Source organism: Somniosus microcephalus, chromosome 1 (genome assembly GCF_052327205.1).
Source record: "Somniosus microcephalus isolate GS21.2 chromosome 1, FLI_Smic_1.0, whole genome shotgun sequence".
Taxonomy (NCBI): domain Eukaryota; kingdom Metazoa; phylum Chordata; class Chondrichthyes; order Squaliformes; family Somniosidae; genus Somniosus; species Somniosus microcephalus.
This window is the reverse complement of record NC_140987.1, coordinates 222520678-222536965: the sequence shown is the minus strand read 5'-3', so window position 1 is coordinate 222536965 and position 16288 is coordinate 222520678. Positions and strand designations below refer to the sequence as shown.

Genomic DNA, 16288 nt, shown 5'->3' with positions numbered 1-16288 from the left:
TCTACCCACCCCACCCTAGGAATTTTGGAGCTCAGATCTTCATCAGTTAAGATTACTGTCTGAGCAAAATTGCAGCCGTTGCCATTTCATCATGAGATTAGTCTACATTCAACATGAATTGCACAAATCACTGGTGAAGTGTTCTTACCTGGTATATTGTATCATGTACCATCGAGGGGAAAGATATCTTTATAAATTAAATCACAGAGTTGTTTTACTTACTCCAGACAGTTCAGTCTTGATTCGAACAAACCATCTCAAATACCAAGTGCCTGTGTCTGAATGTATCTCTATCAATTCATCAATCAGTTTTGGAGTCTTGATTCTATTGACCTGTGAAAACAAGAGCTGGTAAATAAAGCACAGTTCACTAGAATATGTAATTTATGAGATAAATACATTTACAAGCTTTCTTTTCCTGTTTATCAGAAGATAAATGGTAATCTTCTGATGGTCACTGATAATCAGACATTTTGAATTGTTCCATTCTGATCAGCAGCGACTTTAGCTCATTGGCCTGAGTCTGACTGTAAACTGCACACCGAACTTGGCACCCACCCAACTTGCCCCGCCAATGGTCCCTGCTAATTTACTGGGGGCAGCTTCATTATAATAGCCCAGAATTTGCTGGAGCGGGACATCTCCCAGCATGCCCCTTTCATTCGATTTTTTTCCTTGCCTTTCAGCTCGAAAATATTAAGCTGATAAAGCAAGGGCAACGAGGCACCTGGGACCTTGGTGAACAAAGGCACTAGCAGTCTTATCTCCTCAGACAATGAGTTTTAAAGACAGAGAAAGAAACAGAGGAATGACAGAGAAACAAATGGGTGATTTAGAGTCAAATCAGGTGTAGAAAGAGAGCTATAGCGCTGGATTTCCATGGGGTAGGTGGGTTGGGGGTGGGGGGGCTCCGATGCGGGCGGGAAACCCGGGAGGCCGAGTTTCCCGCAGGCCCTGACGACTTTAACGGCAGGGTCTCATTTGCATCTGAAGCCTCTGTTCCCCACCCACAGCCAGCCAAATGGAGAGGCTGGCTGCCTGCAGGTGGAGAGGCCTGCGGCACTAGGCCACACAGAGCAGGGTGGGAGGCATCAGGAGGGGGCCGGTGCCGGCCTCCGGAGGATCAGGGAGGGAGAAGGACGATTGAGGCCATCGAGGTCCCGTGGGGGGCAGTGGTAGGGGGGAGTGAAACAAGAGATCGGGGCGTCAAGGGATGGGGGGGGGGAGGGAAGCAAGAGATCGGGGCCGTCGCGGGACGGGGGGGGTGAAGCAAGAGATCGGGGCCGTCGCGGGATGGGGGGGTGAAACAAGAGATCAGGGCCGTCGCGGGACTCGGGGGGAGGGAAGCTAGAGGTCGAGGCCGTCGCGGGATGGGGGGAGGAGTGAAGCAAGAGATTGGGGCGTCGAGGGATGGGGGGGGGGAGGCAAGAGATCCTGGATGCATCAGTCCCTGCTTTGCTGTAACTGCTTGGTTTTATGAAGTGTGTAAAACCCAACCGGATGCAGTTAAAAACAAAATGGAGGTTAAAGCAGAGGCTTCCAGCCTCATTATAATATTGAAATTGACGTCCCGCCTCCCGGCAGCAGATCATCTCACCGGCACAGAAAGCAGAATGGCTGCAAACTGTCAAAAGTGACAGCCTGCAGCTTTCTGTGCAGGAGAGGTTTCTAACTGAGTCTGTGGAGAAGGACTCAGGTTAGAAGTAAGACTGTCAGTGTTTGACAGCTTCAAACAGCTGTGAAACGCTGATATTTCATCTGTCAAAATCTCTTGACAGATGAAATTTCAGTCTGTGGCGTCACCTGTTGCCGGGTGGCCCTTAATTGGCCTGCTGAGCCCGCTGGTTGTAGTCCCGCCTCCAACCCGACTCCTCAATGAAAATCCAGCCCTTTGTATTAATCAATTGGATGATTCTTGACTGTCAGTCAACAGTGTCCAAAGAATTTTATATTAAAACCACAATTTTTCTAATGCCTGTATAATTTTTCTCTGGGGTTGCTCGCAGTAGTGCTCTGGAGATTAGTTTTTAGTTCCTGGAGACTCCAGGGCAATCCTGGAGGGTTGGCAACCAATGTTCCCTTTAAGCTGTGTGGCCGTGGGATGGAGGTGTGGCGGGATTGGGCCTCCATAGTGAAAAGGAGATGGTTAGGGCCAGGAAACAAAGAAACTGGAAATGTGATTCCAAGGTAATGTAATTCACAAAATCATAGAATCATAGAATGGTTACAGCACAGAAGGAGGCCATTCAGCCCGTCACACCCGTGCCAACTCTCTGCAAGAGCACTTCAGCTAGTCCCACTCCCCTGCCCTTTCCCTGTAGCCCTGCAATTTTTTTTCCTTCAGGTACTTATCCAATTCCCTTTTGAAGGCCATGATTGAATCTGCCTCCACCACCCTTTCAGGCAGTGCATTCCAGATCCTAACCACTTGCTGCGTAAAAAAGTTTTTCCTCATGTCACCTTGGGTCCTCCTGCCAATCACCTTAAATCTGTGTCCTCTGGTTCTCGACCCTTCTGCCAATGGTAACAGTTTCTCTTTATCTACTCTGTCTGGACCCCTCATGATTTTGAACACCTCTATCAAATCGCCTCTCAACCTTCTCTGCTCTAAGGAGAACAACCCAGGCTTCTCCAGTCTATCCATGTAACTGAAGTCCCTCATCCCTGGAACCATTCTTGTAAATCTTTCCTGCACCCCCTCTAAGGCCTTCACATCCTTCCTAAAGTGCGGTGCCCAGAATTGGACACAATACTCCAGTTGAGGCTGAACCAGTGTCTTATAAAGGTTCATCATAACTTCCTTGCTTTTGTACTCCATGCCTCTTCTTATGAAGCCCAGGATCCCGTATGCTTTTTTAACCGCCTTCTCAACCTGCCCTGCCACCTTCAACAATTTGTGCACATATAGCCCCAGGTCTCTCTGTTCATGCACCCCCTTTAGGATTGTACCCTTAAGTTTATATTGCCTCTCCTCATTCTTCCTACCAAAATGTATCACTTCACATTTTTCTGCATTACATTTAATCTGCCACGTGTCCGTCCATTCCACCAGCCTGTCTATGTCCTCTTGAAGTTTATCACTATCCTCTTCACTGTTCACTATACTTCCAAATTTTGTGTCACCTGCAAATTTTTAAATTGTGCCTTGTACACCCAAGTCCAAGCCATCATTAATATATATCAAGAAAAGCAGTGGGCCTAGTACCGACCCCTGGGGAACACCAGTCAGATAAACAACCGTTCGCCACTACTCTCTGTTTCACAAACAATTGTACCATGGAAATTATAACATTTTAAAAAGAATTGGCCCTTCCCTTCAGTTATGCTGGCCCCAATAGGGTTGCCAACAATGTACTCTCTAATTTTTTTTTGCGACGCATGGCCCCTTTAAGGAGCTGCGCGGGCCATTCAGAATACCGCACATGCGTGGTTTTTGCATTGGCCCATTTCACCATCTTGTCTATGTCATCCCGAAGTCTACAACTATTCCCATCACTATCTACTATGTTGCCAAGTTTCGTATCATCTACAAACTGTATAATGCTGTTCCCTACACCTGATTCTAGGTCATTTATAAAAATTAAAAAGAGTAATGGACCCAAAACTGACCCTTGGGGAACACCCCTGCAAACCACCTCCCAGGCTGAAAAACATCCATCCGTAATTCTATGGGCTTCCATCTTCTTAACAAACCTACAGTGTGGCACTTTGTCAAATGCCCTCTGAAAGGCCATATATACGTCTACTGCACTACCTTGATCAACCTTCTCTGTTACCTAATCAAAGAATTCAATCAAGTTAGTCAGACATGATTTTCCTTTAACAAATCCATGCTGGCTCTCTTTGATTAGCCATGCCTTTCCAAATGAAAGTTTATTTTGTCCCTGATAATGGTTTCCAACAACTTCCCCACCACTGATGTTTGGTTGACTGGCCTGTAGTTTCCTGGTTTATCCCTCTCCCTTTCTTGAATAGTGGTATAACATTATCAACCCTCCAGTCCTCCGGCACTACTCCTGTACCCAATGAGGATTGAAAGATTGTGGCCAATGCCTCTGCTATTTCTACCTTCGCTTCTTTTATCAACCTCGGATGCATTCCATCTGGACCAGGTGACTTACCAACTTTCAGTAATGCTCATCTTTTTAGTATGCCTTCTCTATCTATTACTATCCTGTCCATAGCTTTCCTCTCCACTTTTAGTGTAACCTTCGTATCAGCTTCTTTTGTGAAGACAGGATGCACCTACAGCTTAATTTACAAAGCCTGTGTTACTTTTCATTTTCACGTGTTATAGACTTACAATCAGGGCCGTTCTTGAGTTGGCAGGTTTTTGGGGTTATGTCAATCTTTTTTGAAGCTGTTGATCAGCTTTTGCTAGTTTTCTAGGTTGGCATGTATGTAAATTTGGGTGGCAGAAGGGCACAGTATGTTAGAATGCCACTGTCTTACTTTATAAAATGCTATGATATCCATGACCTCAGCTTTGCATTTGAGGTGAGCCAGGTATTATCCCGCATACAGGGATTTTTGGTGGGATAGCTATCCTGAGCCACTCTTACTTATCTCCTTTTTATGGCATCTGCTCACTGGGATTGGGGAGCTCGTTTGCAGCAGTATGGGGTATGATGCAGGAAGACCTAGAGCAAAGAGGTTTTATTTTTTTTTAAACACTCTTTCTAGCATATTGCCCTACATTTCAGTCTCTCTCAAGACTCCAAAGCAGCAATCCAAGCTCATCCTTTATCCTTGAACTCTTCATCATTGACACTTACAGTGAACACTTTCTCGGGCTGTCCCCGTGCTCTCATATTGGTGTCATGGATTTGCTTCAGAATCATCCAGGCCTCATCATGTTTCCCCACCTATAAAAACAAAAAAATTAAAAAACATACGTTTTAACTTTTTCCACAAATAACATTCTTCTAATTGTACAGATTACACTCATGAGTCCTCTGTTGATCCAGGACCCACAGTAAATTATTAATATTAAAATTAGGGGAGTTTTATGTAAGGAAGAATCAGTCAAATTTTGGCCAATTTATTAAGAAAAGAATAGTACTTCTCACATGCTGAGGATGTCCCAGTGTGCTTCACAGCCAATGAGTTACTTTTGAAGTGCAATGCATTGGCTACATAAGCTATACAGATCAGGAAGCACTCAGGCTCACTTCCTTCTTTCTACTGAATTAGCTCATCTCAGCCAGGGTAAAATGGGCCTTAGTGTTCTCAGCTTGGATGAAGGGGTAAATCAGCCACAAATTCCTACTCCTGGTTGTGATCCAGTGGTCCCCTGCTGGAAAGTGCGTGTGTTGAATGAGGATAGGTTTGGGCCCAACTTTTGTTCCCCTCATGGCAGAGTAGCTTGATGACACTCAATATCTGAGTTCATGCATAAAGAATAGTCAGGAAAGGGTTGTGGAACTGAACCCCAGTGATTTCAGGAAAGGAGGGGGAAAAAAAGAAGAGAAAACTAGAAAAAAGAGGAAATGTTGGCCTTTTCTATTAATAGTTAGTTTCTCAAAAAAAAAACACATCATGGATTGTTATTGCATTTAGCGCCCACTTAGGAAGTGCGGGCCTCTGCCCTCTTTCCAAGTATCTTACCTCCAGCAGGAATCGAGGACTTTCAGGCATGAAGGTGAGTGCCACAACAGAGGAGACACAGGGAAGAGCGCAGACAACGACAAACACTCGCCAGCTGTGGAACTGGTATGCAGAACCCATACTGAAACTCCAACCTGGACAGGAAAAATGCAAATTCTTAGGTCTTTAGTTCAACTAATCCGTGCGACTTTCAGCAGTATCGCCCCATTAATAAGCAAGAGTTATATTCATAAATCCAAAGGGTTCACAAGTCGTTTGAAAAGCTTTTACTAGTTTCTTGTCATAATCAACAGGCATTGCGCAAAACATTGAGGGCTGATCGCCTAGGCATTGGTGAAAGTGTGTGAAGCAACTTCTTTTTAAATGTCTCAAATGGCTGTTCCATGTGATGTTACTACACGCTTACCATCAAATACAGCAGGATACTGCTGGAGGCAAACGAGGTGACTATACACTGTCCACATTATATTTAAATAACTTTGATTGATTAGCTCTAGTTTATTAAAAAGTAATTAATACAATTTTAGGGGGTGAATCCATACATGTCAACTTAGAAAATTGGCAAAAGCTGATCAACAAATTCAGAAAAACTGACAGCCCTCAAAAACTTGACAACTCAAGAATGGTTGTGACATATGGAAAGATTGGATGAGGAAAGATTGGATAGGCTGGAATAACAACAGAAAATGCTGGAAACACACAGCAGGCCAGGCCGCATCCGTGGAGAGAGAAACAGAGTTAACGTTTCAGGTCTGGGACCCTTCATCAGAACTGGAAAAAGCTGAAGATGTAACAGATATTAAGCAGGTGCAGAGACTGGGAGGAATTGAAGGAACATACTGTGCTAAGGTAAGAAGCAGGAAAGATAGTCTGGGCTGGATTTTCATAGAGGAGTCGGGTAGGAGGCGGGACTACAACTTTCGGGGTTGTAGTCCCGCCTCCATCGAGTTCTAGCCAACCCATGCGATTTTGACTTGATTGACCTTGTTGAGCCCGGCAGCGGGCTCAGCAGGCCAATTAAGAGCCACCTGGCAACAGGTGACGTCACAGATTGATATTTCATCTGTCAAGACCTTTTGACAGATGAAATATCAGCGTTTCACAGCTGTTTGAAGCTGTCAAACACTGACAATCTGTATTCTAAGTTAATTCCTTCCTCTCAGGATGATTTAGAGATCTCCCCGGAACAGAAAGCTGAATGCTGCAATTTTTGACAGATCGCGGCCATTCTGCTTTCTGTGCCGGTGAGATGAGGGACTCCCGAGCCCTGAAGGAAGGAAGGTTGTAAAGGTATAAGGTATGTAAAACTTCTTTAAACACTTTACACACACCAAACACACTTACCTTTGCACTCATGCACCCATCACTCACCTGAACACCGGACATCTCGACCCCTCCAAACCCTTCATCCCGACGGCCCGCCTCCTCTAACTTGGCGTGGTTTGGAGCCGTCGGGAATCTCACACTTCAACATTAAAAATAGGGATTAGGCTAAAAAGTTAACAGGCAGTTAATTGGCATTAATCCCCTTCCCGTCTCAGGGAGGCGGGTCCCAGTGCTGAGCGGGTACCCGCCTTCTTTGAAACTGGCATGGAGGCGGGTTGGGGCGGGATGGGGTCGGGACCCCCAATTTCAGGGTTTTAACCCCCCACACGCCTCCAATCCCGCCTCCACGGCCCAATGAAAATCCTGCCCAAAATGTTGCAAATGGGGGGTGGCAAAATCATACAGCATGAAAAATGGGAGCAGGGGTTAGAGTTTGAAATTGTTGAACTCGATGTGGAGTCCAGAAGGCTGTAAAGTGCCTAATCGAAAGATGAGGTGCTGTTCCTCGAGCTTATGTTGAGCTTCATTGGAACAGTGTAAGAGGCCGAGGACAGAGAGATCAGAGTGGGAGTGAAGCAGAGAATTAAAGTGACAAGCGACCGGAAGCTCAGGGTCACCCTTATGGACTGAACGGAGGTGTTCCGCAAAGCCTTCGCCCAATCTGCATTTGGTCTCCCCAGTGTAGAGGAGACCGCATCGTGAGCAGTGAATACAGTATACTAAATTGCAAGAAGTACAAGTAAATCGCTGTTTCACCTGGAAGGGTGTTTGGGGTCTTGGACAGTGGGAAGGGAGAAGGTAAAAGGGCAGGTGAAAGTGCCGGGTGAAGGGGAAGGGCTGTTAGGGATGATTGAGGAGTGGACCAGGGTGTAGCGGAGGGAGCGGTCCCTGCGGAATGCTGAAAGGGGAGGGGAGAGGAAGATGCGTTTGATGGTGGGATCACGTTGGAGGTGGCAGAAATGGCGGCTGGGGTTGTTTTCTTTGGACAGAGGAGGCTGAGGGGAGACGTAATTGAGGTGTGTAAAATCATGAGGTGCCTAGATAAAGTGCATTGGAAGGACCCTTAGCAGAGAGGTCAATAACTAGGGGGCATACATTTAAAGTAATTGGTAGAAGGATTAAAGGGGAATTGAGGAGAACCCTTTTCACCCAGAGGGTGTTGGAGGTCTGGAATTCACTGCCTGAAAGGGTGGTTGAGGCAGAAACCCTCATCACATTTGGATATGCACTTGAAGTGCCATAACCTACAAGGCTACAGACCAAGAGCTGGAAAGTGGGATTAGGCTGGATGGCTCTTTTTTGGCTGGCACAGGCATGATGGGCTGAATGGCCTCCTTCTGTGCCGTTCACTTCTATGATTCTATGATTCAAACAGTTACACGGGCTTTGTAATGTAAGCTGTAGGTGCACCCAACATTCCTTCACTTTTACACCAGGAATAAAATAAGTACATGCAAACCAGAATGAGAAATCCAAATATTGAAGGCATTAAGTTGGTAATGCGTTTCAAGGGAAGTCTGGAGGTTGCTGCCCTGGCAAATTCTGAATTTGTACATTAAAATTAAGCATTCTAATCAACTTGAAGCACTTTTGTACATCACTATTAATAGAGTTTCATTTAAAAAAAGGATTTTTAACAGACCATTAGTTAGTTAAGTTACCTCAAATGTCACCCTCCCACATCCAAAACCACCATTGCCTCCAGTACACAAACTCATTGGACCCATCCAAGCCCTCACCCGTTCACAGAGGCATTCTCTTCTCCAGCTCTCCCAGTAAGTACTGGCACTCTTCTCCCTTTCCCTCGACAATTCAACCTGGCACTCTTCAGAGTCAAACCTAGTTAAACTGGTGCACTGCCTCCATTCTCCCCCATTCAAATAGTACTCTTCCTCCCTCCCCAGCGTTCATGCTGGAACATAAGAATATAAGAAGAACATAAGAAATAGGAGCAGGAGTCGACCATACAGTCCTTTGAGCCTGCTCTGCCGTTCAAGAAGATCATGGCTGATCTTCTACCTCATCTCCACTTTCCTGCACTATCCCCATATCCCTTGATTCCTTTAACATCCAAAAATCTATCGATCTCTGGCGAATATACTCAACGACTGAGCCTCCACAGCCCTCTGGGGTAGAGAATTCCAAAAATTCACCACCCTCTGAGTGAAGAAATTTCTCCTCATCTCAGTCCTAAATAGCTGACCCCTTATTCTGAGACTGTGACCCCTGGTTCTAGACTCCCCAGACAGAGGAAACTTCCTCCCTGTATCTACCCTGTTAAGCCCTGTAAGAATTTTGTATGTTTCAATGAGATAACCTCTCATTCTTCTAAACTCGAGAGAATATTGGCCTAGTCTACTCAATCTCTCCTCATAGGACAATCCCCCCCATCCCAGGAATCAGTCTGGTGAACCTTTGTTGCACTCTCTCTATGGCAAGTATATCCTTCCTTAGGTAAGGAGACCAAAACTGAACATAATACTCCAGGTGTGGTCTCACCCTGTATAATTGCAGTAAGACGTCTTTACTCTTATACTCAAATCCTCTTGTAATAAAGGCCAACATACCATTTGCTTTCCTAATTGCTTGCTGTACCTGCATGTTAACTTTCAGTGATTCGTGTACAAGGACACCGAGGTCCCTCTGAACACCAACATTGCCCAAAGTGGATAACTTCACATTTCTCCACATTATCTTCCATTTGCCATTTGTGGAACTCTACTTTATACTGGCACTGTCTCTCCTAACTTCCTCTTAGTTAATGTTGGCACACCTTTTTCTCCTCTGCCCCAAAGCTGTAATCACAACTTCTGTCTCCCCCCCTCGCCCCTTCATTGTCACCCATTTCTCCCCCCCTCGCCCCTTCATTGTCACCCATTTCTCCCTCCCTCGCCCCTTCATTTTCTCCTTTCTCTTTCCCCTTTATTACCATCCATTTCCCTCTTTCATCAACTGCCCCCTACTTCACTACTATCCACTTTCCTGTCTTCTTCTTCTTTCGTATGGTAGTAGCAAAGCAAATCAAATGTCAATATCTAATTTGGATATCCAGGCCAAAGCTTCTGGTGTAACAGCATGGATATCTTGTAGGCTGCCTGTGAATTTCCTCCGAGGGCAGTCTCAATGATGAGCCCCAGGGTCTGATCAGGAGCTCCACATTCGCATGATGGGGATGCTTTAGTCTTCCATCTATGGGGAAGGTGGCAGCATCTACCATGACCAGTTCTGAGGTGGTTGATGGTTGTCCACTGTTTGCGAGGAAGGTTTGATCCTTCACGTTGTACTGTGGGGTCCTTTATAAGGAATCATAGAAACATAGAAACATAGAAGATAGGAGCAGGAGTAGGCCATTTGGCCCTTCGAGCCTGCTCCGCCATTCAATGAGATCATGGCTCATCATCCAAATTCAGTACCCTGTCCCTGCCTTCTCCCCATATCCCTTGATCCCTTTAGCCTTAAGAAATATATCCAACTCTTTCTTGAATATACTTAATGAACTGGCCTCCACCGCCCTCTGTGGCAGAAAATTCCACAGGTTCACCACTCTCTGGGTGAAGAAATTCCTCCTCATTTCAGTCGTAAATGGCTTACCCCTTATCCTTAGACTATGACCCCTGGTTCTGGACTCCCCGGCCATCAGAAACGTCCTTCCTGCATCTAGTCTGTCCAGGCCTGACAGAATTTTATAGGTTTCGATGAGATCCCCTCTCAATCTTCTAAACTCCAGTGAGTATAAGCCCAATCGACACAATCTCTCCTCATACGTCATTCCTGCCATCCCAGGTATCAGCCTGGTGAATCTTCGCTGCACTCCTTCCATGGCAAGAACGTCCTTCCTCAGATAAGGCGACCAAAACTGCACACAATACTCAAGGTGCGGTCTCACCAAGGCCCTGTACAACTGTAGCAAAACATCTTTGTTCCTGTACTCAAACCCTCTTGCTATGAAGGCCAACATACCATTTGCCTTCTTAACCGCCTGCTGCATCTGCATGCTTACCTTCAGCAACTGGTGCACAAGAACACCCAGGTCTCTTTGCACTTCCCCTTCTCCCAATCTATTGCCATTCAAATAATAATCTGCCTTCCTGTTTTGGCCACCAAAGTGGATAACCTCACATTTATGCACATTAGAGTGCATTTGCCATGTTTCTGCCCAATCACCCAACCTGTCCAAATCGTACTGGAGTTTCATGACATCCTCCTCACAGCATACCCTCCCACCCAGCTTTGTGTCGTCTGCAAATTTGGAGATATTACATCCAATTCCCTCGTCCAGATCATTAATATATATTGTGAACAGCTGGGGTCCTAGGATCGATTCTTGCGGTATCCCACTAGTCACTGCCTGCCACTTGGAAAACGACCCGTTTATTCCAACTCATTGCTTTCTGTCCGCCAACCAGTTCTCTATCCAAGTCAATACCTTGCCCCCAATCCCATGTGCTTTAATATTGCACGCTAATCTCTTATGCGGGACCTTATCGAAAGTCTTCTGAAAGTCCAAATACACCACATCCACTGGTTTTGCCTCATCTATTATACCAGTTACATCCTCAAAAAATTCCAGTAGATTAGTCAAGCATGATTTACCTTTTGTAAATCCATGTTGACTTTGTCCGATCCTGTCACTGTTTTCCAAGTGCTCTGCTATTACATCTTTTATAATGGACTCTAGCATTTTCCCCACTACCGATGTCAGGCTTACCGGTCTATAATTCCCCACTTTTTCTCTACCACCTTTTTTGAATAGTGGGGTAACATTACATAAGAACATAAGAAATAGGAGCAGGAGTAGGCCAATCGGCCCCTCGAGCCTGCTCCGCCATTCAATAAGATCATGGCTGATCTGATCCTAACCGCCAATCTACTATCACAGAACCATCTCCTGAATCTAACAGAATTAGACACACGAAATAGGAGCAGGGTCAGGCTACACGGCCCCTGGGCCCGCTCCGCTACCCACAGGGCCATGTCCGATCCGAACCTAGACTCATGTCCAAATTCCTGCCCGCTCCCCGTAACCCTTAATTCCCTTTACTTCTAGGAAACTGTCTATTTCTGTTTTAAATTTATGTAATGATGTAGCTTCTACAGCTTTCTGGGGCAGCATATTCCATGGACCTACCACCCTCTGAGTGAAGTAGTTCCTCCTCATCTCAGTTTTGAAAGAGCAGCCCCTTATTCTAAGACTATGCCCCCTAGTTCTAGTTTCACCCATCATCGGGAACATCCTCCCCGCATCCACCCGATCCAACCCCTTCACAATCTTATATGTTTCAATAAGATCGCCTCTCATTCTTCTGAACTCCAATGAGTAGAGTCCCAATCTACTCAACCTCTCCTCATATGTCCATCCCCTCATCCCCGGGATTAACCGAGTGAACCTTCTTTGTACTGACTCGAGAGCAAGTATGTCTTTTCTTAAGTATGGACACCAAAACTGTATGCAGTATTCCAGGTGCGGTCTCACCAATACCTTGTACAACTGAAGCAATACCTCCCTATTTTTATATTCTATCCCCCTAGCAATGAAAGCCAACATTCCATTGGCCTTCTTAATCACTTGCTGCACCTGCATACTAACCTTCTGAGTTTCGTGCACCAGGACCTCCAGATCCCTTTGTACTTCAGTACTTTCCAGTTTCTTGCCATTAAGATAATAACTTGCTCTACGATTTTTCCTGCCAAAGTGCATAACCTCACACTTTCCAGTATTGTATTCCATCTGCCAAATCTCTGCCCACTTACTTAGCCTGTCTATGTCCCCTTGCAGGTTTTTTATGTCCTCCTCACTCACTACTTTCCCTCCCATCTTAGTATCATCTGCAAACTTTGATATGTTACACTCGGTCCCCTCCTCCAAATCGTTAATATAGATTGTAAAGAGTTGGGGACCCAGCACTGACCCCTGTGGAACACCACTAGTTACTGATTGCCAGTCTGAGAATGAACCATTTATCCCAACTCTCTGCCTTCTGTTAGATAGCCAATCCTCTATCCATGCCAGAATATTACCCCCAATCCCGTGATTTTTTATCTTAAGCAATAATCTTTTGTGTGGCACCTTGTCAAATGCCTTTTGGAAGTCTAAATACACTACGTCCACTGGTTCCCCTTTATCCACCCTATATGTTACTTCCTCAAAGAACTCCAGCAAATTTGTCAAACATGGCTTCCCCTTCATAAAACCATGCTGACTTTGTCCTAATAAATTATGTTTATCCAAATATCCTGTTACTGTCTCCTTAATAATGGACTCCAAAATTTTACCTACCACAGATGTTAGGCTAACCGGTCTATAGTTTCCAGCCTTCTGCCTACTGCCCTTTTTAAATAAGGGTGTTACATTAGCAGTTTTCCAGTCTGCCGGGACCTTTGCTGAGTCCAGGGAGTTTAGGAAAATTATTACCAATGCATCCACAATCCCTACCGCCACTTCCCTCAAGACCCTAGGATGTAAGCCATCAGGTCCAGGTGATTTATCCGCCTTGAGTCCCATTATTTTACCGAGTACCACTTCCTTAGTGATTTTGATCGTGTTTAGCTCCTCCCCCCCTATAGCCACCTGTTTATCCAGTGTTGGGATATTCTTAGTGTCCTCTACTGTAAAGACTGATACAAAATATTCATTCAGTGTTTTTGCCATCTCCATATTTCCCACCATTAATTTCCCGGTCTCATCCTCTAAGGGACCAAGATTTACTTTAGCCACCCTTTCTCTTTTTATATAACTATAAAAACTCTTACTATCTGTTTTTATATTTTTTGCTAATTTACTTTCATAATCTATCTTCCCTTTCTTAATCAATCTTTTTGTTATTTTTTGCTGTCTTTTAAAGTTTTCCCAATCCTCTATCCTCCCACTAGATTTGGCTACATTATATGCCCTTGTTTTTAGTCGAATACTATCCTTAATTTCTTTACTTAGCCACGGATGGCTGTCTTTTCTTTTACACCCTTTTCTTCTCAGTGGAATATATTTTTTTTGGATGTTGTGAAATAACTCCTTAAATGTACACCACTGATCATGTATCGTCTTACCCTTTAATCTATTTTCCCAATCCACTCTACTCAATTCTGCTCTCATACCTTCATAGTCTCCTTTATTCAAGCTTAGCACGCTTGTTTGAGATCCAACCTTCTCACCCTCTAATTGAATATGGAATTCAACCATGTTATGGTCACTCATTCCAAGGGGATCCTTTACTAGGACATTTTTAATTAATCCTGTCTCGTTACACAGGGCCAGATCTAAGGTTGCTTGCCCCCTGGTCGGGTCAATTACATACTGCTCAAGAAACCCATCCCTAATACACTCAATGAAATCATCCTCAAGGCAGCCCTGCCCAATTTGATTTGTCCAATTAATATGATAGTTAAAATCCCCCATAATTATAGATGCTCCCTTATTACAAGCCTCAACTATTTCCTGATTGATACTCCGTCCAACAGAGTTGCAACTGTTCGGAGGCCTATAGACTATGCCCACTAATGTTTTTTTCCCCTTATTATTCCTTATCTCCACCCAAACTGTTTCATTATCCTGATCTTTTGACCCAATATCATTTCTCTGTATTACAGTGATTCCTTCCTTTATTAACATAGCCACCCCACCTCCCCTTCCTTCCTGCCTGTCCTTCCTGATCGTTAAATAACCTGGTATGTTTAATTCCCAGGCATTGTCACCCTGCAGCCATGTTTCTGTAATGGCCACAAGATCATACCCATATGTAGTTATTTGTGCCATTAACTCGTCTATTTTGTTACAAATGCTACGTGCATTCAGATAGAGAACTTTCAAATATGTTTTGTGACACTTAGTTCCTGCTTTTGCCCTTTTTATTACTTTACCTTTTACTCCATACCTTCTGCCCCTTCCTGACACGCTCAGATTTTTAATTTCCCCTCTGCTACCTAAGTCTATGACCTTCTCTGTTGTCATTTTTATTATTTGCTCTCTAGGAACCTTCCCCCCACTAGTTAGTTTAAAGCCCTCTCTACAGCCCTAGTTATATGATCCACCAGGACTCTAGTCCCAGCACTGGCCAAGTAAAGCCCGTCCCAATGGAACAGCTCCCTCCTGCCCCAGTACTGGTGCCAGTGTCCCAGGAAGCAAAACCCATTTCTCCCACACCAGTCTTTGAGCCACGCATTTAACTCTCTAATTTTATTTGTCCTAGCCAAATTCGCTCGTGGCTCAGGTAATAATCCAGAGATTATTACCCTTGAGGTTCTGTTTTTTAATTTGACCCCTAGCTGCTCATACTCCTTTAACAGAACCGGCTTCCTAGTCCTATCTACGTCGTTTGTACCAACATGGACCACGACAACTGGATCCACCCCCTCCCACTGCAAGTTTCTTTCCAGCCCAGAGGAGATGTCCTTAACCCTGGCACCGGGTAGGCAACACAGCCTTCGGGACTCTCGCTCTCGGCTGCAGAGAACTCTATCTATCCCCCTAATAATACTATCCCCTACCACTACAACATTCCTATTTACTCCCCCCTCTTGAATGGCCCCCCATTCCACGGTGCTGTGGCCAGGTTGCTCATCCTCCCTGCAGTCCCTGCTCCTGTCCCCACAGGGAGTAAGAACCTCGAACCTGTTGGACAAGAGCAAGGGCTGCGGCTCCTCCAGCTCTACCTCCTGGATCCCCGTACCTGCCTCACTCGTAATCACACCGTCCTGTCCCTGACCATGGGCTACATCTGAATTAATTAACTTCATAGGTGTGACCACCTCCTGATACACAGAGTCCAGGTACTTCTCCCCCTCCCTGATGTGTCGCAGAGTCTGAAGCTCAGACTCCAGCTCATCAACACGGAGCTGGAGTTCCTGTAGCAGCAGACACTTGTCACAGACGTAATCACCGTGAGCCTCAATGGGGTCCACCGGCTCCCACATCTCGCAACAGTAACACATCACCTGCTCCATTCTATGTAATTAATTACATTTTTTATTGTTAGTTATGGACACCCTCTGCCCGATTTTAGATGCTAGTATCCCCTTTAATTAATTGGATTTAAATTAAATCAATCCCTCTAATTATACCAGTTAAATGGTTTACCAACAGTCACTCTGCACCAGAAAGGCCTTAATAACTACAACTCACAGAGTTAAAGTTTGAAAAGAGCACCTAACACCCCACTTACCCTAACTGACACTTACCCAAACTTACCCTCCAATCCATGGGTACTGTTCCAGAGTCTATCGAGTTCTGGAAGATGACCAGCAATGCATCTACTATTTCTAGGGCCACTTCCTTAAGTACCCTGGGTTGTAGATTATCAGGCCCTGGGGATTTATCGGCCTTCAGTCCCATCAATTTTCCTAACACCATTTCCCTACAAAT

General features: G+C 45.0%; 1 protein-coding gene across 1 annotated transcript in view; it reads right to left on the bottom strand.

Moving 5' to 3' along the window:
* Window positions 1-16288, bottom strand: part of sv2ca (synaptic vesicle glycoprotein 2Ca) — a 416052-nt gene that overhangs the window by 78245 nt on the left and 321519 nt on the right. The window contains exons 6-8 of the mRNA XM_085990666.1: window positions 5608-5741; window positions 4776-4865; window positions 223-333 (exon numbers count right to left, since the gene is read on the bottom strand). Of these exons, the coding sequence (XP_085846792.1) occupies window positions 223-333; window positions 4776-4865; window positions 5608-5741 (335 nt within the window). The remainder of the gene's footprint in view (window positions 1-222; window positions 334-4775; window positions 4866-5607; window positions 5742-16288) is intronic.